Consider the following 27,382-nt stretch of genomic DNA (forward strand, 5'->3'; position numbering starts at 1 on the left):
CCTACCTTACAAACTGAGCAAAGTGTGGCAGGATGTCCAAATTAAAAGTTCTGTCTGTGTCCAAACCTAACCTGGCCCACACTTAATACTTTCAAAAACACCTTTTTATATGGTTTAAATATCTAAGTGTTCAATAAATGTTCAGAGCTTATGCCAGTTGTGGGCTTTTGCAACATGGTTGTCTTTCCCACACTTCAAGAAAATTCACAATGCCAAGGGGTTCCCTTCCACAAGCTTTCAAGTCTCCACAAAGGTACATTTCACAGTATTCACACAGCAAAAGTTCATTGACTTGAAACACAACTTCCTTTTTATATTCAACCACAGGTTTCTCTGTCGTTATTTGAGGTGACTGTTCAATAGATATTTGTCCTCGGTCTAGGTGCAGTTGGTGGACCACACGGTTCACCCATTACCGGTCACGCAACCGATACACATTACTTGACACTTCTCAGCAGTTCCTTTATATATACAGTACCACTGCTTTGCCACCTTTCATGCATTAATATGGCTTTTGCCAATATTTGTTCTCACAACTAGATCTAGAAAATGAGGTTGTCCGAAAAGTTCCCTTTCCATTTCTTACAGGGTCTTTAAATGGTTTCAAATTACTCTGTAATATATTCCCTTTAATTCAGTATTCCAAAAGTGATGGCCTTTGTTTAAATCATTATTCAAAAGTACTGACTTTCATATCCAGTATTAAAAGAAAAAAATCCTCGTAGGTTTGAGGGCCTGTCTGCTGTGCCCAGTGTCCCCCTTTTCTAGGCTGACCTCACCTGTTGTTGTGCATGGCGATGAAGCAAGGCTTCTGATCACCACGATTCCCTCTTTCTTGCAGTGCCTCACTTTTCCTCCATCGGTTCTCCGTGGCCTTGCGCCTGCCTCAGATGAGTGGCTCGCTTTGAAAGGCTGCATGGTCATGATTGCTTCCTGCAGTCTGTCACAGGCGTTCAGCTTTCCTCAGCTCCACTCCCCGCTGCATACGCTCTGCATCTGTCTGCTGGTCTCGAGTTCTTCTTCTGCCACACCGCCTTCCATTAAGGGTCTGCGCTCCTCCAGCAGTCCATGGACCTGCTTCCCCAGCTGACGCCGTTTTCTCTGTCAGTTTTAAACCTCCCGCCAGGTTTAGGCCAAAAAAGACTAGACCGCTCACGATCTGTTAAGTTGTGCATTGCTCTTGCTTGCCTCTTCCTCGTCCCAGTACTTAACTGGTGGATGTTAGTAGGTGACTCACTGGGAAACTCTGGGAGGGAATGACAATAGCCTACAAAGGCTTGGGAAAAGGAACACTCATTATGAAGAAAAGGGGATACTGTGTTTCACCTAAGGGTACGTTGGCTACCCCGCCCGCCTATACAATGCCAGGTTCAGGATCCGGTAGCTTTGGCGTTCCCTGGCCACCTGGGTGGATGCATTGCCAGGGAAAGGAGTGAGGATACCCTTAGGGACCTCACACCTATTAGATTATTTTCACTTAAACTACTAATCATGAAATGCCCCTGGCAGCCAACATAATGTGACTAATGAAAGGCCACCAACATTTAAACATGGTATGAAGAATGCAATGGCTCTAACAACGTGTATAATGCCTCATCGCTACAAAACATTTTTAGACCTCCCTGGTAGCTCCACCAAGCACAATATCCCCTTCCTTTGTAACGTATATCTTCCCCTTCTGTTCCGAACTATTACACCAGGCATGCCCTATTACTTGTATCAGCAACCCACCATAAGCATAGGGGATCAAAGTCCTTCTTTAAATCTTCCTTTTGTGACCATTCACGTCCTGTGATACCATTGTGTACGGCAGTCCGGAGTCCACTAGCATTTCAAGTTGATGCTCAATTCTAACGTTCTCCAGAAGTGGTCACATGGTCCTTCCTCCCCCTTCTTCATTCACTCCTCCTGTTATGTTAATCGCTTGGATCTGTATGACTACTCTCGAAACATCTCATCCTACCTCAGAGTTCACCACATTTATGCACGGCTTTGATCTGTGTCTCTTCTCGCAGGTTGACTTGCACGACATGTTTTCATAAAGTTTCCCGTCACCTTGCATTGCAACACCTCTCCCACCCCCCCCTATCATCCCATCTATTGCTGGATCTGGCGTCATGTGTCCTATTAGTCCACATCTAAAAACCAGTACCTCTGAATCATGCAATTCTTCCTTCCACGTACTGCTGGCCTGTCAATCCTTCTTGAAAGATTTCTCCGTTGCATCTGTTTGCAGACCCTGAATTCTTCCTGGTGCTTCAACTTGGCAGGCTTCTCTCCCTCCCTCCTGGACCTGTCGGCTTGTGAAATTTTGTAAGCCTGTGCACCATAGTGAGCTTGCAAACCTCACCCTTACTGCATTTTGTCACATTGTTTTTCACTACTGTTGCTGTTGAATAGTTCTCAATGATGTGGCTGCTTCCCCACTGCTGCTCCCATATGGCCACAACGACTCATCTATAGGTTTGGTTACACCGAATTCGCTCAGTCTGTCTCTTGAGTGTCTTCTCCAACGTGTTCTGTCTGAAGGCCCTGGCCGAGTTGACTGCTTCCATCCGCCAGCAACGATCACATGGCGCATCATCTACTCCCTCCACGCGTCTTATTCTGTGACGCGCTTGGGTTGTTCTTCCCGGCCAATAGTAGCTTATGCCATCTACTCGCTGTGGCCTTGCTCCGGATTATGTCGCTAGGGCTGCAGCTTGCTACCCCACTTTCGACGTGCCTTTCGGTCTTCGGTCGGGCTCTTTTTCTCCTCATCACCTTCATTTGCTCATGCACGTGTGTTTGAATCCCATTCATTTAGCTATCGTGGATGTACGAGAACACACAGCATAGGGCTATGTATTTACGGAAGTGTAGTATTACAAGCCCCGTGCCGACTTTTCGATCCCTCTCCAGAATTCTTCCCACATGATATGGAATCTGGTTTCAACACATTACAACATGTTAGTGGGTCGAGCTCTCTTTGTGAGCCTCTTGGGGATAAACCATGCTGTTTGGATTGAAAAAAGAAAATGCAGGTATTCATTTAGTGAGGGGAAGCAAGCCTTGCAAATTCTTTAAACCTCAGTTAGGCCTGCAACTCGAGTAACTTTACCTACTTGACCTAAGAGAAATGCACTCGACCCATGGCAACGGATGCCGCACAATGTAAATTCACTTTCTGTAAAATGGTGCCTCTAAACACAAACCAACTTTGTTTGACACACTGCTGCTATACAGATGCCGACCATGCATAGTGAACCTTTTATTTGACATTTACTGCAACCAAAGTAAATTCTAAAAAAGTTTCAAGATGACTGCAGAAATATAAAAGGTTGGCTGCATGATGCACACAAATAAATAGATATAAGAAGGCTCTGTAAACAGTGTATAAACAGTCTAGCCATCTCTCTCCTACAGGTGATAATATGTAATGTAATTATAACCGTAGATTAAAATGAGCTCCGGTGGCAACTACAGTGTACAGTCTTGCAGTAGATCTATAGATGTACAGACTGGAGAGAACTATTTCACTGCTTTGCGTGAACATCTAGTTAGCTTTGTGTATTTGTTATGCAAGAGGGAAGAACATAACAGACTAAGCAGAGTGGATGGTGTAGCAGGCAGAGAACTGGGCAAACTAGGTGGAATATTGTAGTTTTCAGGCATCTCACTTTCGGGGTAGCTGTTTTATAAAACAACCATGTGATGAGAGAGAATGTCAAGGAGCTTGAATCGGCGCATGGGATGAGCACCAATTTCACAGATGGATGCAACCAACAGGCCACAGAACTAGGTTTGCCATCAAAATAATTGGGCAGTGTGACCATGTACATTTTAAAGCACGCTCACTCATCAATATGATGCATCCCTCCCTCCAAAATGAAACCTAGTTGACACTGATATTTAGATACTTTAAAACACAAAATTGATCCCATGTTTACAGTAGTGTCAATACAGTAATCATGCATTTTGTAACAATTTGACATTTTAGGAATGGAAATGTTTAAGTGATTTCAATCCGGCACACACCCAAGTCACTCCCAGCATGCAGTGCGCAATTGAAACCCTTATTTATTTTTATCTATTATCTATAAGTTCAATATTCTGAACGATATACCACTCGTATCACACCCTCCTCCTATGACCCCAGCACCCCCCCACACCCCCTCCCCCGGTCACTGAACCAGGAATCCGGCTACTTTGCAAAGGTAAATATTTATTTATGTATTTAGAATTTAATCACAATATATTTTAATAGGTAAACAATCGCCAATGGGGTGACACAACACTGAATGATCTCTTTAATACACTATGAATCAAGTAATGAGCACAAAAACAAATGCAGCACAGAAAGGAATACTTTTGAATTGGTGTAGAACAGATGGCACTATGGTTAGAAGTTCCCCCTTTCAACCCCCCAATAGTCCATGTAAAGAGATAGGAGGAGAGAGCGGGTATTCAGAAATGGCACAAATCAAACAGAATATCAGTCCCACCTTCCCCCTTCAAACACAAGAGAAAAACGGAGTTGACTTTGCAGCTGTCAGAATGGCTTTGAAATTGTCTTTGGAATTGACTGAGCAAGAACACCAGATGTGGTCAAAAATACTTAATTTGTTATAAATTCCTATGGGTGCCACTTTGAACAGTTGCAAACAATCACAAGCAGTGATTTATTCAGAAGAAAACATTTGAAATCTTAAAGTCCAAGTGGGAATTAAATTAAAGCTATTTCACGTGTAAAATTTCTAAATGTAAAATTGCGGCAAACTTTTGCATTCGCGATAATGGGAGAATTTCGTGCGGTTTTGAGTTCTATGGATGGCTAAGGATGTTGGGTACATGTAGGAGTTGAAATTTCGCGTCGATCATGAAAACTGAGGGAGTTCCACAGGTTTTAGTGAGCCGTTTTTGCAAAATAGGCGTGAGAATGGAAAACAGAAATGCACTTTGAAAATGGCAGATGGATTGATACAATAGATTATGACTATGAAAAAGTAAAGGCCACAGATGGATCTTAGTCACGTGATCAGCGTAACCCTAATCAAGAAAGTTACGGGGGAGATTGACCAGCTGGACAAGGCGGTGAAGACAGCCACTGAGGGAAGGGAGAGCAAGATCCTGGAGGCCGGCAGAAAAGAGGAGCTCAGACAACTTGAGAAATAGTTGGGGGAGGGGGGAGGGGGGAATTACAATTCCTGAAGCAAAAAATGTTGAGAAGGGCGACAAGGTGGAAGCATGGTTAACTTCCACACTACGTGGACAGCGTTCTGAGAGATGGGTGACCGCCATAGATGAGGGGGAAGAGGCCTGGGAAAGGGGCGTGCGGAAGGGGATCCCAGAGGCCTTTGCTACCTTCTTTCGGACTTTATACAAGACTGAGGTTAACACGGGGAGTGTGGATATAGGGCCATACCTAGCCAACCGACAGATGCCAAGACTCGCTCCAGAGGAGGCTGATACACTTTACGCCCCAATCACGGTAGAGGCTATTAAGAGGGCGGTGGCACAATTGCCACTGGGGAAGGCTCTGGGCGAAGATGGATACACTGCTGGTTTCCTTAAGCCATTCATCTCTCCTCCCATTTATGGTTGAACTCTTCAATGACGTCCTTGTGGCGGGAGAAGCCCTGGAATCCTTCTCGTGGGCACTGATTACAGTGATCCACAAGGAAGTTGGGGATCCCGAAAGGTGTGGATCTTACCGTCCGATATCACTGTTGAACATTGACAACAAGATCTACACTAGATCTTGAAACGTATATGTCCCACCTAATACACTCTGCCCAAGTCGGCTTTATAATGGGGCGACAGGGAGCCGATACTATGCGGAAAACCCTACATTTGATTCACGAGTCCCGGCAAATGGGGGGGGGGGGGAGAGAGACCCGGTCCTTATCTCTGTGGATGCAGAGAAGGTGTTTGATATGGTGGAATGGGTATTTTTGGAGAGTGTTCTGGACAAGGTAGGGTTGGGGATCAAGACTCCAGAGGGGGATAATGGCGGTATACACCTCACCCAGGGCGTTGGTGGCCATCAAGGGAGTCTAAAGGTGGCTCAATTTCAATTTAAGCAGGGGCACAAGGCATGGCTGTCCCCTTTCACAGACATTTGCCCTCTGCCAAGAACCTTTGGAGGCTCAGAGGGGACCTTCAAGTTGAAGGGCTCACGGTTGGTGGGGTGGAGTATAAAGTGGCTTTACACACGGATGACCTGTTGCATTTAGGTGACCGAACAGTATGGTGAGCTCTCAATCTTCAAGATAAACAGGGTCAAGTCAGTCCTGTTTCCGCAGAAGGGACCAGGAGACGGAGAGGATGTTGAGGAAGGGGGCGATGTTGAAGTTCTTATGCGAAGGGAAGAAAGCGAGAGTAGCATACAACATCCTTACACTGCCCAAAGACAGGGGGGGGACTCCTGAATCTGCGAAAATACTATGAAGCGGTACAGTTTAGGGTCCTTATACCCCACCTGCAAAGACAGAAGGGACCGCAGTGGGTCGACCTGGATAATAACCTATCCCCCGCCACGGTCACAGAGTGGCTATGGGAACCGGGAAAGGAGCTCATACAAAGGATTAGAGACAACCTGATACTGTGCACCATATGGGAGATTTGGTGGGAGCGGGCTGACCTGCAAGGAGTGACCTCTTGGCCTTCACCCCCTGAGTCCTATATGGGCACCTGGGGTTCGGGAGACCATTCCAACCTTGGTTTGAGGCATGCTTGGAGTGGGTGGGCCAACTTTCGAGATTGGTGATGCAAATAAAGATGCCCAGTCTCGAAGAGTCTCTGGGTATAGGTCCCCTATTGGTTTTTCACTACGTTCAGTTCAAAGGGGCCCTTACGGATGAGAAATGGTGGGAGAAGATTCAGAGAGACCTCGACCTCCTTTGAGGAGCTTCTAGACAAAAAGAGGGTAACAAAGGGCTTGGTCTCGGCAATGTATGGTGAACTGGTGAACGCTGGGAAGGGTACAACTGAGAACTTGAGACCAAGGTTGTGGAAGGGATATGGGAGTGGATATAGACCCTGAACTCTGTGGGAGAATATGTATAGGGACCTCACAGATCGCGATTGCAAGTCAGTATAAACAACATGACATCGAGCTCCTCCACATATGGCAATATGACCCAGTCGGGCTTCTCGAAGATATTCCAATCGGCCAGCCCGGGATGTTGGCGTTTGTGTGTTGGGAGGGCCAAATATTGGCACATGTGGTGGGGGTGTCTCTTTATTAAGATGTTCTGGGATGAAGTCCTGGGATGGATAAAGGAATTAGATGGAATTCACCGTGATAATACGCTATTCCTGATATTATTTGGGATGAAGGAAACTGAAGGGGAATTCAGGAGATTGACTGGAGTCACAGCGCTCCTTTTGCTGGAAGCGAGGGCCTGCCTAGTGATGCACCTAAATACCAGACCAGAGTGAATGGGTTAATGTTGCCATAAATATATGTACGATAGAGAGGGTAACGGCTGCGATCCATGGGAAGGCAGCACCACACAAACTGTTGTGGGGGTGAATTCACGGCGAGTATGTGAATAAAAACGAAAGGAAAGCACCGTCAATCGGGTAAAATGAGAGTTTGTATTAGTTGGGGAAAACACAACTCGAGGGTTTTACTCCACCCGACGCTAGATCCCTGAAGGTGGATATCCTCGCATGAGGCGAAGCGTCTCAGGGGGCGGCCAAAGACCTAAGCAAACCGACAAGAGGAAAGACTCTTCACAAGCCACTGTCGATATTCATGCTGATTGTTGTACTTTGTAGAAGACACCGGTCATGGGGGTGGGCGGGGGATAATTAAGCAGTAACGGTTTGGGGGTGACCTTGGGGGTGGGGGGAGAGGAATAAGTCATCACGGACCTAGTCACAGTCCCTACCAGTATTATGTTTTTCAATCTGCAATTACATTTTTTTTAAAAAAGAATTGCAGATGTTCCATTGCACCGCTTGTATTTTGCCTTTCTTTGCGATCCCGTGCCTTGTAACGTACAAGGCACCGGATCGAAAAGAATGACAAAATGCAAGCTTGTAACACTGGCTATTTATCTAGTATCTTAACCATAGAAGTGGGTTTAGTTACTTTATCATTAGGTTTATTAGTGGTGGAGCACTGTTAAGAGGTAACTCTTATTTGCTATTATGCAGTCTAGTAAAAGAGCATAGACCTTGCAATAGTTCTGCGTTATGTAAGCTTTAACAGTACGCCTAAAAGCCCTTTTTTTGTGATTTGGAAAGCATAAAAAATGGGGTCATAGTTCTTTGAAATGGTTGCCTTTGATTTGTTTCTACATGTTATGCCATCAAGATTTTACTAGTTTCTACATATGGCAGATGCATCTATGCATACTGTAAAAGCAGTGAAGAAGTGCATCTGTCGCCTGGTTTTTCATTCCAAGGCTATAATTTGAACAATGTTTCTTAACTTTTTTCAGGTGAATACAAATTGAACCTAGAAACCATCCCAAGGATTGAACTTTTCAAGAAGACTTAAAATCGTGAAATCCATGAGTGTCCATCGGAAACGACGGGCTGGGGATCCTCCCACAGAGGCCCGCAGTGCCTGTGAGCATGTCCAGGAAACGGCATGTGTGCTGAGCAAGCTTGTGGAGCTGCCCACGCCCCCACTGTCCAGGCACCAACTAAAGCGGTTGGAAGAACACAGATATCAGAGCGATGGGAGATCCCTGCTGGAACCCCTTTTTCAAGGATTCTGGGAATGGTTAGTAGGGAGAGTGCCAGCCTGGATTGCCCCAAACCTCATTACCATCATTGGACTCGTAATTAACATCTGTACGACTCTGATTTTAGTTTACCATTGTCCCACAGCTACAGAGCAGGTACGTCTCCTAAGTGGACTGCATGTGTATGAAACTGGTTGCATGCATTATATATGCATTGTACTTATTTTTTGTCTGTGTAGATATTGCGTAAGACAAACGCTAAGGGAACATTTCCCCATCTTTGTTTTGGTTTATCTCTTCAGTATTTTAACCTGCTCTCTGAAATGACAACACCAATACATAATTCCCGATTGATTTTCGTGTGGCACACATTCTTTTGCCTCCCAAGTGTCGGCCTAAAGCATACATTCTGCCTGCTGACAATGTTTAAGTGCAAATAAATATTGCTCTGTCACAAGCTTTTGAAAAAGTAGAAAAAGCAAAATAAAATAAGTAGCACTACTTTATCCTAAAGGAATTCACTTTAACCTTGATATGAAGTGTACAATATTTTTATACACAGCTATATCGAAAAATGGCGACTCATGGCCAGGAAATTCATGGTAATTCGTATTTGGGCTATTAATGTCTCTAGTGTGCTGTTTTTACTTTTTTTGTTTGTCTGGCACAATCATTCCGTTGGGTAATTCTGAATCTTTTTTCTTCCTTGTCATATGGTTTCATAGCCCAATGCCGTTTAAATTGTGCCAAAACAGTATGTAGTTCCTGATGGTGTAAAGCGGTGCTTCTAAGAAGATGTATACCAGGCAATTGTATAAAAATTGTAATACTGCTTAAACCTCTGATTTAAAAATTAGTGGTGTTCCTGATCTGCACTGTTGCAATAGCGGATTTGTTTTTTCGTTTACTTTTTTTAATTTATTTAAGCACTGGTGGTTTACTTTGTCAGAATTGTACAGCGTGTTATGTGGAGGAGGTAAGGGGAAACCCACTTGCATGTTGGAGAATATATACAACCCTTCCTGCGTAAAGGTTTCATCACCTCCGTCTTGGGGCGTAGGCAGAGAAGGCTTGTTTTCTGGCACTTCCCCTTTTCCAGCAGCAGATTTCAAGTCTGCAAGTGACCTGGCTTCTGGTGGTGCACTCTCCGCCACAGATGCTGAGTTTCTCTGCGAGGTAGCTGGGTGACTTGAAGCTGACTGCAAGCCTTGAAGGTGATTTGTGAATGCAGTGGGAGCCAGTGAAGGTCGACTAGGACTGATGTCTTCGTATCTGCATAGACCCGTGTTGAGGCGTGCGCCCTGTGTAGGACACTTCTCAGGGACACAAGTGTAGTTGACTGGAGGGCATTGCCACCTTACAGGTGGAATGGGATCCGTGCTTGAATGGTGGATCTAAAGATGTCCGGAGGTAGGAAGGGCTTCACTTTCCACAGGAGGGAGAGCCGATGGCCAGCTGTCTGGAGTTTTCTTACAGGCCTTGCAAGTATTAAATGTCACTAGCCCTTTTGGGGACCTACTCTTCCCCCCCCAAAATGATTCGCTCCCCTCCAAATGTGTTGGTGGATCCCCGTTTTTTAAAGAAATGGTGCCTTTCACCATTAATAAATATTTGGCGCAATGCTGCCACCCACTGGTCAGACGTGCACAGTGATAGGTTTATTTGCCATTTACTGCAAGTACTTTGCTTTTGCAGTAAATGGCAAATAACGTTTCTACATCCTAGTACTCGCCATGAATGCTACCTAATTTATCAAATAATCGTAAGGCACACCCCTCGCCTGCATGGGATTCCGTGGCACAGGTAAAATGTGCAGTCTCTGGTTGCCCTTGAAATTCTGCTGTTTCAGTCAGGTGCAGCTGCTATTAAACCAGAGTTTTTGTGGCATTCTTGGATAACATTGGATAACATTGCAGCTATTGCATTCCCCTGTAATCCCAAATGTTGGTGTGCATGAGGTCCCCATGCATGTCATAGCATTTGTAACAGCCAAGACCTTTCTCTGGCCACTGAGTTAACCTCCAATACACAAGTCTATACACAACAGTCTATAAAGATGGTAAAATGAGCACCCAAGAACCTACATGGATCTTACATGCCCGTTATGCTTGCTTATATCCTTCAAAAGTTTGTGAAAAAACGGAATAACTCTCCAGCTTGAACTGTCCCCTAGACATGGACTTTCTCTAGATGGAGGGGGATGAGCCGCCTATCTAGGTTAGGGGGGAGGGTGACGGAGAAGAGACTAGCCCTCCTTCTACTGAGGAAGACGTCCAATAGCATGAACATTAACAAATGGTATAGTCGGTGGTCACTAGTTCAGCTACTAACTGGACACCCATGGCTCTGTTATTTATTTTTGACTGAAAGAAATTGAGAATAATTTTTTTATTATTTATTTTTGACTGAAAGAAATTGAGAATAATTTTTTTAATGAAACAAAATCACCAAATATTTTTATTTGGGTGGTCCCCCCAAGACGACCTGTTTCCCTGTGTTTATAACCCCACCCCCCCACCACCAGTATTAACCCCTTACCGCACCATATATATTTTTCAATATGTTATTTTGTTTTTAAAATCATTCTCTGTAATTTTTTTCGTTAAACTCACTGGATACCGACACCCATATCTCTAAAATAATATTTTAATCTTTTTACATTATCATAGTAGTGGGAACATTAACTTTTTTTTTCCCCATTCATGCTTGCACTCTGGTTTCTTTCTCCAGACTTTTATTCTTGAACTAAGTGTTCTATTAATGTTGATGCTATTGGATGTATCTACTTCATTCGGAGGAAGGCTAGTTTCTTCAGTCTCCTGCAGAAGGGACCTAGGCGAGGCCTTTACCAAGAAGGATTTGCGGAGAGTAAGAAATGGATAGGTACGGTAAGGGTTTCACAAATATAGCTTGTATAGTGGCAAAACGAGCGATGGCAGGAAAGTGTAGTCCGTACACCTCGACAATTTCAGTGTGGAGATCAGGGGTGGATGTTATTAAAAGATGGGGCCAAGTAGCGTACAAACCCAGAGTATGCCCACCAAAATGGGATTGGGAGGTGTCGATGTGGCCGAGATGGGGAGGGTAATGGAAGTAGGGGGGAAGAGACTGGGCCTGGCGAGAGGGGAATGTGAGTGAGATGATAAATGTGAGTGGGAAGGGGATCGGGGATGGAAGCTTTGGACCATGGTACTGGTGTCGATGTTTTAACGTTGAAATGTTTGTTGCGATCTCTGATAAACCACACAATTTTATCACGTTTAAAATGAAAAATAATGTTTAAAAAAACTGGTTCACCAGGGACCAATCCTGCTTTTGAAGCCTGAACCAAATTCGGTCCTGCACACCTCTTGCGCCCCTTCAACATACCTCGATCGATGGATTTGCAAAGAACGAGCCGTGAGCACAGTGGTGCCAGCACAATAGCTGTCTGGGCTGGGCATAATCTTGGCTGCATCGGCAATATGCACCCCACAGGACCTGGCTCTCTTTTACCAAGGATGACATGAGGCAGTCTTAACCAGGTGCCTTTTTAACTTCAGAAATGTTATTTTTAAAGCCATCAATTGTAGCAATCGGTTCCTGATGTCTACTTTGGTGGCCAGACCCAATCGCACTCAGTAACGGTTAGGGAATCTCGCCAATCCACGAATACTCCAGCCCAAACTACAACTGCTCCCCATTATCACAGAGGTAAAATTAAGAAAAACCAGTATCCCCTGCCATAATATCCTCCATGATGATGCAACTTTCTCAAGGCCGCCATCCCTCCTGGTAGACCTTTTCTGGTAGCATATAAAGAACGTTACCAACAACCGTTGTATTTCCAAGATGGACATGCTTTAATACTGTTGAGACGCCTCGATGTATAGCTTTCAATTGGAAAATGTTTTTATGAAGGACATTTCCTGTGTCCGAGCATAGTAATTCTAATCCTGAAGTGGAATCATGAAAATGACGGATGTATTTTACATGTACCAAGTTTTTTCCGTAACAGCCAAATGTGAGGTGGGGAACAAATGGGCTATTTTCGCTCACTAAATAAGTGAGATCTCGAGTTTGTTTGATATATAATCTAAGAACTGTTGAAACCGGTCTTCTTTGTTTTAGGCACCCGTGTGGACATACCTTTCTTGCGCACTTGGTCTTTTTATTTACCAGTCTCTCGACGCCATAGATGGGAAGCAAGCGAGAAGAACAAACAGTAGCACTCCTCTGGGTGAACTGTTTGACCATGGCTGTGATTCGCTTTCCACAGGTACCTGGCTTTCTTTTGCACTTCATCCTGAGAAATATATTTTGTGTTTTTATTAAAGGGGCATAGAGGGGTTTTAGCAGAAATGGCACCTATCGGTTTTCATTACTGTTTTTCTCATCACTTTATACTATTTCAGGAGGGCTCATGTGCTAGTCATATAATCCAAACATTTAAAATCGTACTGGCTTAACAGGGGATGTTAATTTAGTTAATGAACGCTATGCTTCTAATACCTTTTGGATTTTGTCCATTCTTTGAAATGTGGCTCTCGTAAGCATTCGGGGGTAGGTGACTTGAAACATTTGTTTCCCACGTGATATAGATCGTTTTATTAGCACCCTCTTTTGTTCTTTGATCTCTTGTGACTTCCATAATATTGTCTTTGTAATCTTTACGTTTTTTACATGTTTATTGTTGGTCAATTTCTTTTTTGCCTTGTGCATGTCTAGAATGATCACCATTTCTTGACTTCCCTGGCACAAGGTTTATGCTGAACCAAATATTTTTATTAAATCACTAGCTGATCTACCCAGTGTTGCTCAGGATTTTATTTTCTTATAGGTACTATTTGTTAGAAATACCTTAAGGTAGCATTATGCTTTTCGGAAAGGCTCCATAAGAAAGGTGAAAAGAAAAATTCACTACACTTTACGATTATAAGATTCTTTTTTAAATGAGAAATAAAGACTACAGAACACATTCTTAATACATCATTCTGAAACGTATAACTGTACACAAGAACATGGAGGTTACTGAGCAGCATAATGGGTGACATGATGTTGATGTTGCCCTCAACTATGGACCTGAAGTTCAATATTACTAAAGTACATCTTCATTGTAAGGCTTATTAATAAACGTTTTTTGTTTCCCTTCCCGGTAAACCTTGTCGCTAGAATTACGTTGGCCAACAATTTTGTAACGCATAACCTTGTGCCATTACATAGCCTAGGTGGGTTGAGATTATGAACTGGTATGATGGGTGACAACTTTCGGTAGAAGGTGATATGGTGGCATTCCTGGGGGACAAGGGGGTCGAGTGAGTTGAGGAATTCTGTTGGATAGTTTACGCTTTGTCAGCATCCACCACTGTCGATTGAGTTGTACTCAGTAACTGTGCCTGGAAGCATATCCTGAATATGATCCTAGGGCCTGGACCTTGACTTTTGTTCCTATCCTGCTACGACCACATTGTTTTGCTGATTTCGGGTAACCCTCATGTGTGAAGGTGCTGAAATCTGGGGAACGTGGAGGGATGTCCAAATGTCATGTAGCCAGTAATGTCTGAGGGTCCTGGGTAACCATGCAAAATTTGATCAGATTGGTGAACGGTGTGAAGGTGTTTTTTGTTTTTTTTTTTTCTTTTTCTTTTTGTGGATCCAGAAAGGCGAGTTGCTTAGATGCTCTAGTTTGTACTTTCATTGTTGAAGCAATCTATTTTGTTAAAACACATGTTTGAGGCCAAATTAATAGAATGCTTGTGATGTCAAATGAAGGATGAACCAACTTGGGCTTGCAGGTATTTGGAGGATCACGTGAGCTTGAGCAAAAGCATTTTTGATTTGTGTTCTCCAGTTCTCGTGTTTATAAACGCGCAATGAGGCAAACTCTGTAAACGCACATCCTGGAAAAAATGTGGCATGATCAAGCAATGTATGTCTTTATCGTGTGAATTACTTTATGGCACTAAAGGCGGATCAGTTTACTATACAGAGCAAACGAACCATGAGGGTGTTTTCAGCATTCAATGGCTCTGTTTAAACACTTATTTATCTTGGTTCTTAGGTGGTGAGAACCATCACAAATGCCAAAGCAGCAATGCTCCGTATTGACCGATAGTTAGCATAAGACTGCATTCCCTCATAGTATGAATTGATCTGTTCGGTTCGATTTTGTTAGATGTTTCCACCATCCAGCCTTACTATCTTTTGACAAACTTTGGTAGTCTTAAAAACATTGAAATATAAAACTAAATGGCAAAATACAGTTTAAGAACTTTTTGACAATTATCAACTGATGAGCCAATTGAGGGCTATTGATTGGTCAATTTGACCATTAAATTACCACTAAGCTAAAATACTTTTCTGCTTACCTAAAGGGAGTCATGGTCCTGATTCTCTGATGCCTTCGAAGAACTTCCCATCCTCTGCTGTGTGAGTTGAGCCACTGGAATAATCCGGCAGCTTCCTGATGTGTCTCCAAGAGGATGGGAGGAGTAGGATTCGCTGGCCACTGCACCCCCCCTCAGTGATGTGGTATTGAATCCCACTTGGAGAACACAACAATCTCGCACATCCCAACAAGACTTAAGTCCCAATATCTCAGGACTCCGTAAAGAGAAAGTCCCTAAACGTGAGTGCTTAGCAGAACTAACCTACCCACCTAACGGAGCAGGAGGAAAATTCCAGGCCACTCGCAGACTGCACAGTAGGATGGTAACACCCAGCAAAAAGAGTTCGCAGCACAGCATCAGTGCTGCAAACACACCCGGGGAATACCAAGATGACGTCAATAACACAGCATATTTGGGCCTGCACCGCCAGCAATTGGGAATTATGAAGATGATTTAACCCTCAACTAAGGGAATAGTAATAATGGTAGCCTAAACCAATGGAAAAAGGACCAGAGGCAAGTAAGGCGAAGTACATATTTCACTAGCTAGAAAACACAGCAAACCCATCAGAATTGCAAATAAACAGGATACCATGGATGCACCGGGTAACACCACCACATGGACCAACCGGTGGGTTTTTATCTTTTTGTAGAGTGGCAGCAGACATTCGATATAGGAAATAGAAAGTCAATTATATAGTGGTTTAGATTCCACATCCGCAGCCAATTGTGGCACCTACTTCTTCCTGGGAGGTCAAAAGGGCTTTCAGTGCCATATGATTCTTTAAGACAATGGTGGCTAATTGCTCATGGTAGATTAGGGACAGGGCGTCGGCAGTGTCGCTGTCAACCTAATGGGCACAACCCATGGATCTTGTCTGTTTTTATTTTGGTGCAAACTCTGGTTAACAAGCAACCAATATCTTAAGCAAACTCCTCCAACCATTATTCTCTCCTGTTGTAAGGGTAGCTCCGTGTAGTGCTTAAACAGGTACCAAACCAATTCCTTGGCGGCCAATTGTAAGGAAAGTTCTGCATATGAAATGGGAGCGTGTTGTGGCATAGCCTGATTCAGTGAAAGGCAATTCTTTGTGGAAAAATAAAGTAACGCCATTGACGGCAACATTCTTCATAACTGACCAGTATATCTAGATTTGCTAATGCCGATCAATTTCATGCTCTGGTTTGCATAAGAGGTGAAGCCAATTGATTGAAGCATGTTTCTCTTTTGTCTCAAAGTGGAGGATGGTTTGGTGGTCCGTTTAAAAATAAATAAACCTGTGTCGTTTTACAAGTCTAAGGTCCTGCTCACTTGGACACAAACCTTTGACAAGTAGAAATGTCCCCCACGCAATCAAAGGCAATAGGTGCCACTGGGTATCCTGAGGCTGTGAGGTGTGCCAAGAACTAGCAGTCATGTTTTGGATGCAGGCGTATTGCCATGTGTGCTAGAAGCTGTTCTTGCTTTAATCCATGGGTGGTGAACACCTGTCTGGTTTTATAGCAGTGTTGTGCCTATAGTCCATGCTGGGAGCAGAACAAAAAGATGTTATATGATCTGTTCCTGCTCCGTTTTTTTTATTCGGGTACACAACAGATTCAGCTAGAGTTTAATCTACACCAATTCTTTAGTTCGAGGTGCTGGTAGGCAGCATACATTCCCAACATCATGAAGAGGAGCTACCTGCAAACCCTAGTAGTGCCCGATGCACAAGTGTTGTAGTGGGGCTCTTATCTGCCTGAATTATGAACGGGGGGGTGCATCTTGTCAAGTTGCAAGCTACTAGCCGGGTACAAAGGGTCACCCAGTTATCTAAATATACACAGCACGCCACTTTTGAATTCCCCAACAGTCAATTATCACTATCTATGGGCAGTTAAAATTCCCTGGTGTATATGCACTTTCACATAATCAAGCCTCACAATTTGAATGCCCAAAAGGCTCTGCAAACAAATAGAAAGAGCCAAAGAGTTCTTTGCAACTTTTGTTTTAATCACTTTTTCAACAAACCTGTTCGGTGCAATAACTGTCTTCGTTGAAATCGAAAAACGCAAACCAATTGCTGTGGCATGGGTGAAGGTTGTACCTATGTAAGGCTGTTAACAGCTTGAGTAGCATCAGTGCGTAGGGGTTCACTTGTGTAAACTAACTGTAAATGAGGTAGGAGCATCAGTTTTAGGTTTACATCAAAGCCAGTGTTTGGAGACGGACAGTATCTGTTAAGAGAGACAGTTGCCGCTCCAGATGCTAAGGCTTAGTCAGTTGCGGATGCAAACCTCGCGCCTTGCTTGCAGGTGTAGTTGGTGGTAAGGCATCTGGAGTCAGTATATGCAATGCCGGAACTTCAGGCAGAGCTAGAATCTTCAGGCAGAGGTAGAATCTTCTTGCACATCGAGGTATGCGTCATGACGAGTGCTCTTGACACTTTTGACGCCTTGGTCATGAGGAGTATCGAATCAGGGCTGCTTTACCTGGTTTGAAGTGCTAACATCTTGGGTGCAAACTGGGTAGATAGTTGCCTTGGTTGAGCAAATGGCAGGGTCCATCAGGAACTTTGGAAAGTGCCTAGTTTGCCTGGAAATGTATAGTCGTCCTTTAGCCTTTACAAAGGACTTGCACAAAGTGGGATTGTCAAGATGCAGGTTAATTACACTTTTGGAGAGCTTGTGACCGTATACATGGTCACCTTTTTGAGTTTTTAATCTAGTAATGTCCCATGATTGTAGTTGGCACCTTCGCGAACATGGAGTAGGGCAAGCGCATCTGCCCACTTGCAGCCAGTCTCCTCAAATCTTGGAGAGCTTAATTTTAATGTCTCAATTTTTCCGTTTTACAATACTACTGGACTGGTAACGATGAGCAAAGTGCAGGTGCCAAGTGATATGTTAGGATGTTTCTAATGATGTGGTCCATGAAATGAGTTTCTCTGATCACTGTCTATTGTACTTGGCAGACCAAACCGGGGAAAGAATTCTTAGTAACTTTTCTACAGCTGAAACTGTGTGCGCCTTTCTGTTGGATAAGCCTCCACCACCCTGAAAACAAATCCACTTTCCCTGGATAACATTCAAAGGATAGGCATCTGAGGAGTTGAATAGTCTACTTGGATGTTTCAGAATTGGCCTTCCAGAATCGCGACAGTCTGGCCAATATTGTGTGCTAAACAAATTGGATTGGTGATACAATGATGGTGAGAAACAGTGGGAAATGAGTGGTCCTGCTAGTCTTGGTGGTATGAGCTACTGAGGGGATCAGTCTGGCAAGATGGGTTAAAAGTCAAATTGGCACTACTGGATGGCCATCTGGACTTTGCCATAGCTTGCCACTTCTCGATGTATAATTTCTGCAAGACTATCTTTTCTTGTTCAGGAGCTAGACCAGAAAGGGTGGTGTTCAGAGACTGGTTCGGCAAAACACAAATTGGGACATTAGGAGCCAAAGGGCCATGGTTTCTTAAGCAACTTCAGAAATTGGTAATTCATGTTCCTTGAGCTAACTGTAGCTAGAGCAGAAGGAGGCAATAGGGGTTCTTTTTAAAGCAGCTCCGTAAGGTCCATTACACATGGGGGGGGGGGGGGGGGAGTGGGGGATTGGGGGTCAGTGGGGGTGGAAATCGGACCGTGTTTGTTAAACCCAGCTGTTTCCAGTATGTCGCTCATGACATGTAACATGCATATAGCGCCAATCCGAGTAAAAAGTGGCTGACTTGTATTTTCCTAAAACATTTATTTTTATTTTTAAAAAGCAGTCAGCTCGGCAACCACAAACAGTAGTTGACAAGTGACGAGTGTCTTGCATTTCATACGCAGTACAAAAAAGAACCGCCTGTAATTTGTCAATGGGTGTCTCAAGCAAGAGGCATCGACCTAGAATATAAACCGTTTTGCAGAACAGTTTTTATGTCTTGTACGAGTGCAGGGACTGAATGAGGTCACAGATGAAATGCTCTGTAGTGTTGGAATGTTGTGGTATGAGTGTTCCACCCAGGGCAGTTGGTGATATAGCCTGTGTGGTAGGTGCTGGTGGGCTTCTCTCTGCTCCTGTCCTTGTTCCTTACCTCCAAGCTATTACATGAAGATGAATAAAGAAACTTATAATTTCTTACCTTGCTGTCTCGAGGTCGTTTATGCCTAACCAAACGGCCTTTAAATCTAATCTGGATGGGTGGAGAGGGTTCATAAATTGTTCAGCAATAATTTAAGCAATTGTGGGGGTCTCCAACCGAGGGTGTTGGAAGAAAAGAAGCAAGGCTCAGAATGGAACATTGAGTTGTAGTCCCATTAGCAGCACAAGGTATTACGTATTGCTGTTTAGTGAGTTAGGAAGGTCCTAGGTTTCCCTTTCAGAATTAATGATAACAGCATAACACCATGAGGTGTACCGCTACAGTTACTGGGTGACCTAAAATCACAGTAACATGTCTACTATTGGGGCTGTTTGGGCTTGGGGCAAGTGGGTCCAGAGCTGAGGCATAGTAAGTAATGGGTGGGGGGGTGGGGTACTTTTTCACTTGGCATATCCAAAGCCCTTAAAGCAATACCCTTGTATTCCTCTGAATAAGGGGTAAATGATTTCTGGCAATTGGGCAGATCACAAAGGGGTTTTGGAATAACTCTTGTTCTTGCAATACCCTAGTCTATTTCTGGTGCCCATGGAAGAGGCTCCGAAGTGGAGTTGAGGGTTACACTGGATGTGTATATCCTATTAGCCACAGCCACTTGTAACTGTCCATCCCAAGAAAGCCTTTTCCGTTTGCAGATTGCAGATTTGGGAACCCATCAATTTGGTCTGACGAAGATTTTCTTTTTAAGCTCTATGACCGTTCAGAGCAAGTGCAGGTAAATGATCAAGAGAATCTTGCTGGCATACGTCTAGCGATGGTGATGCAAATAGCTCGCATGTGCTTCCTGTTTGAGTGCTGACTGAGTGCTGACTGTTCGGCATCAACCTCTACTCTACCACAGAATCGCTTCTTATTCCATTGTGCTGTTGGAAAGCTTCTTCAATAATATTGGTAGGACTTTACCTCTGCAGTCGGTCTGGAAATATTTTGACTATTGAAACACTGTTTTAAGACTTAACAACGTTGTTTCTTTCCTTTAGGGCAAGACTTCACCCATTTCTCCCACCTTCCCATAAAAATGTGTGCCCGCGCACTTCCTGTGCGAGTGCTGACTGCGAGTGTTGTCTGTTCGGCTGTGCAGCCGAGCAGCCGCCCAGTCCCTTGCAGTCCGTTCACTGTTAATCTTCTGAGTGGACCTTTCCCTTATCTGGAGCATGGTGTTAGAGCGCATTGGCGTGTGTCCCTCGCGCGCTTTGTTTGCTCTGTTTATTTTGCGTGAGAACGAATGCGCATGTATACTTTAAAACAGACATGCCTGAAGTATCCTTGTCTCTGGCGTGCTGCGCACATCCTCCTACCTTATCTCTGACCAAGTCCAGAATACTGTTGCCTTGCTAGAAACAAACCAAGCTAGTCAATAAATCGAAGAGCGCAACTGCTCGAAATCAGCCGGAGCAGATTTACAGCTAATGTGGTCTTGTGCCAGAAGTGTAGCTACCTTTTCCTCCTTGCCGAAACCAAGCACCCCTTTGGAAAAAGAGAATGGAGGCGGGACGCCAGTGGATTTACTCACAAATCCGACTTTGCATGTAATGGACGAGGAACTACTGGCTTATAATTACAGAAAGCGTGTGCTGGCGAACTGGTTATTGGTAAATAATGTTGATGGCGATTTGTCCTCGTGTAATCCCTGTTTGACACACGATGAAATGAAGCTAGATAATGAGCATATGTCAGACGGCATACAATACACGGTCTGACTTGTGCAGGTCGGATAACAACATTCACAAAACATGCCTCGAGAGGCAATTATGATAGATATGCAGGTCATTGACAAGAGGCGTCTGTTAGTGCCATTCCTTTGATTGTTGCTAACAAGGTAAATGAAGGACCGCCGTTTCTGACAGCCATTGGAAATGGGTTTCCTGTGTTTGATGTCATTGTACCTGAAACACAAATGAATGCTGCTCATCACACAGTTGCCAACCAACAGGATGAATGATGCAAACCTTTCTGGGTCACCTACATTCACCTCGAGATATTTAAATCAAGTGTTGAATTCCACTGTCTCCACAGAGATGTTATGATATGATCGTTTATTTATATAGCGCCTATACACAGTGTTTCAAAGCACTTCAAGGCAAGGGAGGGAAAATACAACCACATTCTTACAGGCCATGAGCAGTAAGGATGTGAAATTAACTATCGTACTCGGCCTGACGACGTTCTAGGTGGTGCAAGAGCCAACTTATAGATAAGCTCCCCCGGACCCTGCAGGAGCAGTGGTCTCCCTTTCCTGGATCCATCCTGAATTGCCCTCGAATTCAGGTAAGAATCATTATTCCGTGCGAGATTCGTTTTTTCTCGCTGCTAATTGCACCAGTGATCCGCCGACCTGCAAGAATATCTACACAGCCTGCATGTTTTAAACTTGATGCCAACAGCTGCTGTGTTTGCCCCTGCCACCATTAGCCTCCACGAGGTTTTTACACTTCCAAGATGGCCGCCCGCCATGTCTCAAGGAACCCCAGTGCCTAACTGAGCACAGCCGACTGTCCTCGCATCCGATTGGCCATTGAGCCACCTTAAGCAGCCTATCGCCAGCCGGTAGGCGAAGCCGGCCCACTCCCAGCAAGGCCCAGGATAATAAGGCCAATACCTGTCCTCAGCCTTCCTCGCCGTTCGCCCGGACCCCCTGCCAGATTCCAGACCAACCTCAACGGTAAACGCCACTTCGCTTTTAAATTGAACTGCCTAGACTCTGGAAAAGGCTTTGTTACCACAAGCTACTTATTGCCACTCTCGTGCACTCAGGCCTTATTGCATGCTGTATCTGTGCCCAAAGCTGCTGCCATTTCCAGTACACAGGTGCTCAGTCGTATTTAGACTATTGTGTCGCTAGTCATCCCTGTAACATATAACTGCACTGTGCCTCACTGCTGCTTGGCTACCCTATGCAATTCTAGTTGCCATTTTTAACCGCACTGTGACCATCTGCTCTGTTCTGCTGATCTGCTCACCAATTGCCTCTAGATCTGTTGACCTGCAGCCCAATGTGTCCCCGCTCAACATACTTTTATAGCCACTAAACTCAATGTTGTGCTTAATCTGCTCTAAGTGCTATTCTGAAGTTAGGGGTTATTCTAATTCTAGGTGTTATCTTGAACTAAGTGTTACTCTGAACCTAGGTGCTATTCCCAATCCAGGCGCTATTCTGAATACATGCTACTCTGATCCAAGATGTTAATTGGTACACTGGCGCAATTCTAAACCTAATGCTGTGCTAATTGACAAACGCTTACTATGACCACTTTGCTTACCTGCACCAGATGCCAATCTGCAACCTTGCACTACATGGATTAGGTAGTATTCGGCTACTCCAAGCAGGCCGCACTGTCCACTGCTAGATTTCGACCCTAGACAGGACACACACTGCACCTTACCCCCCTCACACAATGTTCCTCCCGGGCCTTTACTCTATACTACTGAGAACCATTCTCCACATCAATTCCGCATGCCTGCCCAGCTCACCCCTTAACTTGACCAGCCTAGGCACCGCATCACCCACCCTCAGAGCCCAGCACCACAATCATGCTTACCCTACTCGCTCCCCCATGCCTTTCGGACAGGCTGACCAGATTACGATCCAGACTTCCCAAAATACACGAGCCTAGAGCCAGGGACTCCACACAATCCATACTCACACACCGAACATCCATTAGCTCCTGCGCTAACCTTACGCTAAAAAAACCCGAACCTAAACCCGTCAACTCCACTACAACCAACAATAGAGCGCTCAGCACAGCTACCACCCCCACCCCCACCCCTGCCAAAGCCAAAACCCTACCTATAAAAGGTGCCCTCATCAACGCACGCTCCATGATTGCCCATGCCACGGACATCGCTGATCTCATTTTAGCTGAAGATCTAGACTTCCTAGCCATAACAGAGACCTGGCTTCATGCAGCCGCAGGCCCAGCCCTTTCGCTAGCCATCCCCACTGACTACACCATCATCCGAGCGGACAGAACTGAAGCTAAAGGCGGTGGTTTGGCCATCATTGCCAAGACCCACCTTAACATCAGACTCCACTCCGCCACACACCTCCCATCATGTGAATCACTTACAGCCAAACTACCCATCGCTAACTCCCAAACAATATCCATTCACTTACTATACAGACCGCCCGGACCCCCGGGATCTTTCGAGGAAGACCTCAATGCCATCCTTACCGACAACCTAAACTCCTCACAATGCCTTCTCTTAGGAGACTTCAATTTAGGCTACAAAGACCCCAAAGACAATCAAGCCACTCATCAGTAACACCCTATCTGAACTAGGCTTCACACAAAAAGTAACCAGCCCCACCCATAACAAAGGGAGAACCCTTGATTGGATAGCAGACTATAACTGTGCCGTATCTATCACTAACAACACTCCCCAATCCTGGACCGACCACCACCTCCTCTCCTTCTCACTTGAGCCCTCAAGCCCTACAACCAACATGGCACTAGCCCCAGCCATCCACACGAGAAGCAAAAAATATTACAGTAGAAAAACTGATCCCACTCATTCTTCCTACACGCCAACTCCAAGACTCTAATCCCTATGACCTCGTAGAAGGCTATAACAACACCATGCGCATAGCCTTAGACGCCATTGCACCATTGAAACTTAGAAAATCCAAACCAAAAAAGCACCTCAACCAATGGTTCTCCAGCCATCTTAAAACCCTTAGATTGGAAAAGAGTAAACTGGAATAAGTCTGGAGACAATCTCCGACTGACCACAACAAACTATTACTTAACAAAATAACGGCCAACTATAAAAAAGAAATCATAGCGGCCAAACAAGAATCCTATAACCAGAGAATCTCCCAATCCAACTCCAGCTCCAGAGAATTATTTACTATCCTGAAAGAATTGGAAACCCCGGTGGTAATCCCAGATACTTGCGTTAAAAACAAACAATGGTGCACCAGTGTCCAAAATGCACTAAACAACAAAGTCACTGGCCTTCAAACAAAAATTAAAAATAAGAGACTCCCTCACCAATCTTACCAACCCCATCAACGCCCACTCGAGCCCTCCACCCTCACACCACACACCTAACACTGCTCGCTTCAGCTTTTCCAAAGTCTCTTCTCTCGAAGTAGAAAAAATAATTCTTGGCCTTAAACCCTCCAACTGCAAAGGTGACCTCTGCCCCCCACAAATCATTAAAGACGCGGCACGAGACCTCTCGCCATTCATCAGCAGACTCATCAATGCCTCTTTTTCCTCAGGTACAGTCCCCAGTAACCTTAAAGAGTCCTGGGTCCTCCCTCTCCTCAAAAAACCCTCCCTTGACCCGTCCATCCCAACCAACTACAGACCGATTACCACCGTCCCATTCCTGCTCAAGATACTAGACAAGACAGCATACCAACAAATTCAAAAGTATCTTGAAACAAACCACCTTCTAGGAATAAGACAATCCGGCTTCAGACCCCAACATGGAACTGAAACAGCCCTGATAGATCTGAAAGCCCAAATAGACGTCCTTAGAGATAACGGGAAAACTGCATTACTACTCCTGCTAGACCTCTCTGCGGCGTTTGACCTAGTTGACCATAAAATCCTATGTAATCATTTAGACTCAGCTGCCCACTTTTCACAAGAAGCCATCAGTTGGATTGAGTCATTCCTCAACAACAGATCCATGCGAGTCTTCTTCTCCTCCTCTGCCGCCGCCGCCGAACCCATCCCCATTACATGTGGAGTCCCACAGGGCTCGTGCGTCTCCCCCACTCTGTACAACGTGTTCACAAAGCCCCTGTTTGATGATCTAGATAGCCTGGGTATCACCTACACTAACTACGCCGATGATGCACAGATCCTCATCCCGTTGACGGGAGATTACAACCAGGATTTGGCCTTAGTGAACAGGGTGTATCTCATCATCCAGGCATGGATGGCTTCGCACAGTCTATGCCTGAATGATGACAAAACTGAACTCATCATCCTTGGTTCCACGTCCAACCTAACCAAACTCGACCACAATTATGCCAACTTCATCATAGATGGGAACCTAATCAAGGTGTCGAAAGAAGTAAAAACCCTAGGAATATACCTTGACTCCTCCCGAACCTTCCACAAACAGGTTAGCTCGATGGCATCCTCTACGGCCTACACATGTAAGCTCATAAGAGCAGCCAAACCCTTCCTTTCCACCCACAGCTGCACTACACTAGCCAGAGCATTGGTATTATCCAAACTTGACTATTGTAACGCCCTCTACATAGGAGCCACCAAACAAATCACCAACAAAATCAGACGCTACAAAACAACGCCCTTAGGGCAGCACTCAATATTCCCAGGAGGGAACACATTTCCAATATCAGGAAATCCCATAACTGGCTCAGCACAACAGACAAAATCCTACTTAAAGTAGCATCGCTCACCCACAAATGCCTGAATAATGCTGCCCCACGCTATCTGGCAGACAGAATATGCAAACACACCCCCATCAGACCCACCAGAACCTCCAATGCTAATCTGCTCACCGTCCCCAGGTTTAAACGCACTAAAATGGGTGGCAACAGCTTCCAGGTGAAAGCACCTCAACACTGGAACTCCCTACCACCATCGCTCAGAACTCCCCAACCTTACTCACTTTTTAGACGCAACTACATCCATTGGTTAAAGAACACGAACCACTAACACCTCTAACACCACACGGCTGCTCTACGCGTTGCACGCTTTAAGAGAATCTGTAAATTTGTAATACTAAACTTGTATATATTTGTAATTCTTTAAATACATCTACTGCATTCTCTCCTGCCAAACTGTACACATGTTCCTTCATCGGCACACTGTAATTATGTAATGTAAAGTATAATTATGTAATGTAAAGTATAAGCATCCTGTAACCAAGCTTTGAATCACCTTGCTGTTCATGCGCCCTCATACCCTCGGGTCTGGTGCGCAATACAAATGAATAAACTAAACTAAACTAGGGAGGGGGAGAGTGGGAAGGAAATGGAAACAGATGGGCGACTATCGTACTAGGCCTGACGACATTTCTGGTAGAGCCGGAGAAAAACAAAAGGTGAAGGAGAGGGGTGCAGACGGGGAGGGGAGGAACAAAACAAGCGACTATCGTACTAGGCCTGATGACATTTCAGATAGTGCTGGAGGGGTGGGGGGGAGGAAAAAACAGTAATGGGAGGGTGGAGGAAACGGACGAGGTTGCTATCCTATTAGGTCCAGGGACCATTCTGATAGAGTAAGAGCATAGAAGAAAGTAAGGGGAGGAGATGGGGGAGGGGGGGAGGGAGAAGGGAAAGGAGGAGATGAGAGTAAGCAGTCAAAAAGAGTGGTGAAGCGAGAGTGGAGAGCGAATACAATTGCAGAAGTTAGTAGTAACACATAATGTTGCAAACCAGGATACAAGATGAAGATGGGAACAGCATGATTCAGGGCCACCATGAGTACAAGATGCAAAGGAAGTCCAGCATGAGTGTTGAGAAAGAGTGAGGCACCGTGAATGAATGAAGTCTATAAAAGTAAAATCTAGCATTGGCCACACGACAGTGAAGGAAGGCACCAGGTCGGCGGGGCTTGCTAAGTGGTGAAAAAGAGCAGCAGGCAGGAAGGTACCAGGTGGGCGGGGCTTAGGCCAGGTGACCTAGATCCACTTGCACCTGCTCCCCATCTGCAAAGGCACCAGGTGGGCGGGGCTTAGGCCCAGTGACCTAGATCCACTTGCACCTGCTCCCCATCTGCAAAGGAAAAGAAGCTGGAGGGCTCCTTAAGTAGGGAAACCAAGTGTTGTATATCAAGCCCACTTCCGGACCTTCCATCACATGAAATTACTCTTGCGGCTATGAATACTGGTCTCTGTAGTTTAACCAAAATATATGCGCATATTGATCATACAAGTGAGCAGAACACAGTTCCTCTGAATGTTTTTCATGCTAACTTTGAGCTGTTCTCAGAATTAAATGAGTTAAACTTAAAGATAACAGACATGAAAAACGAAATTGCAAACAAACTAGCTTATTTAAAATCCGTTTGGGAATCTAACAGAAAAATGACAAAACCCAAAGAGCAAGTTGGGAGTAGTCTGGTAGACGCAGACCACAACATGGATGATTTCCTAGTGGCGCTAGATGTCAAATTTGATGAAATCCAATATAATGAAGCTTTAGGTACACATAATCGACCGGAGGAATCGGAGGGTGCTATGGACCAGGTGATGGGTAGCACATTGGATGTTGAAATTGAAAA

The 27,382-nt window shown here is 44.7% G+C and overlaps 1 protein-coding gene across 4 annotated transcripts in view; it reads left to right on the top strand.

Moving 5' to 3' along the window:
- The window catches only part of CEPT1 (choline/ethanolamine phosphotransferase 1), a 244,332-nt gene that overhangs the window by 23,753 nt on the left and 193,197 nt on the right, over positions 1-27,382 (top strand). For all 4 annotated transcript variants that reach the window (XM_069633666.1, XM_069633668.1, XM_069633667.1 and 1 more), the window contains exons 2-3: positions 8,433-8,837; positions 12,792-12,939. In XM_069633666.1, coding sequence (XP_069489767.1) covers positions 8,505-8,837; positions 12,792-12,939 — 481 coding nt within the window. In that variant the 5' untranslated portion in view covers positions 8,433-8,504. The remainder of the gene's footprint in view (positions 1-8,432; positions 8,838-12,791; positions 12,940-27,382) is intronic.

Source organism: Ambystoma mexicanum, chromosome 13, assembly GCF_040938575.1.
Source record: "Ambystoma mexicanum isolate Mex_15411 chromosome 13, UKY_AmexF1_1, whole genome shotgun sequence".
Lineage (NCBI taxonomy): Eukaryota > Metazoa > Chordata > Amphibia > Caudata > Ambystomatidae > Ambystoma > Ambystoma mexicanum.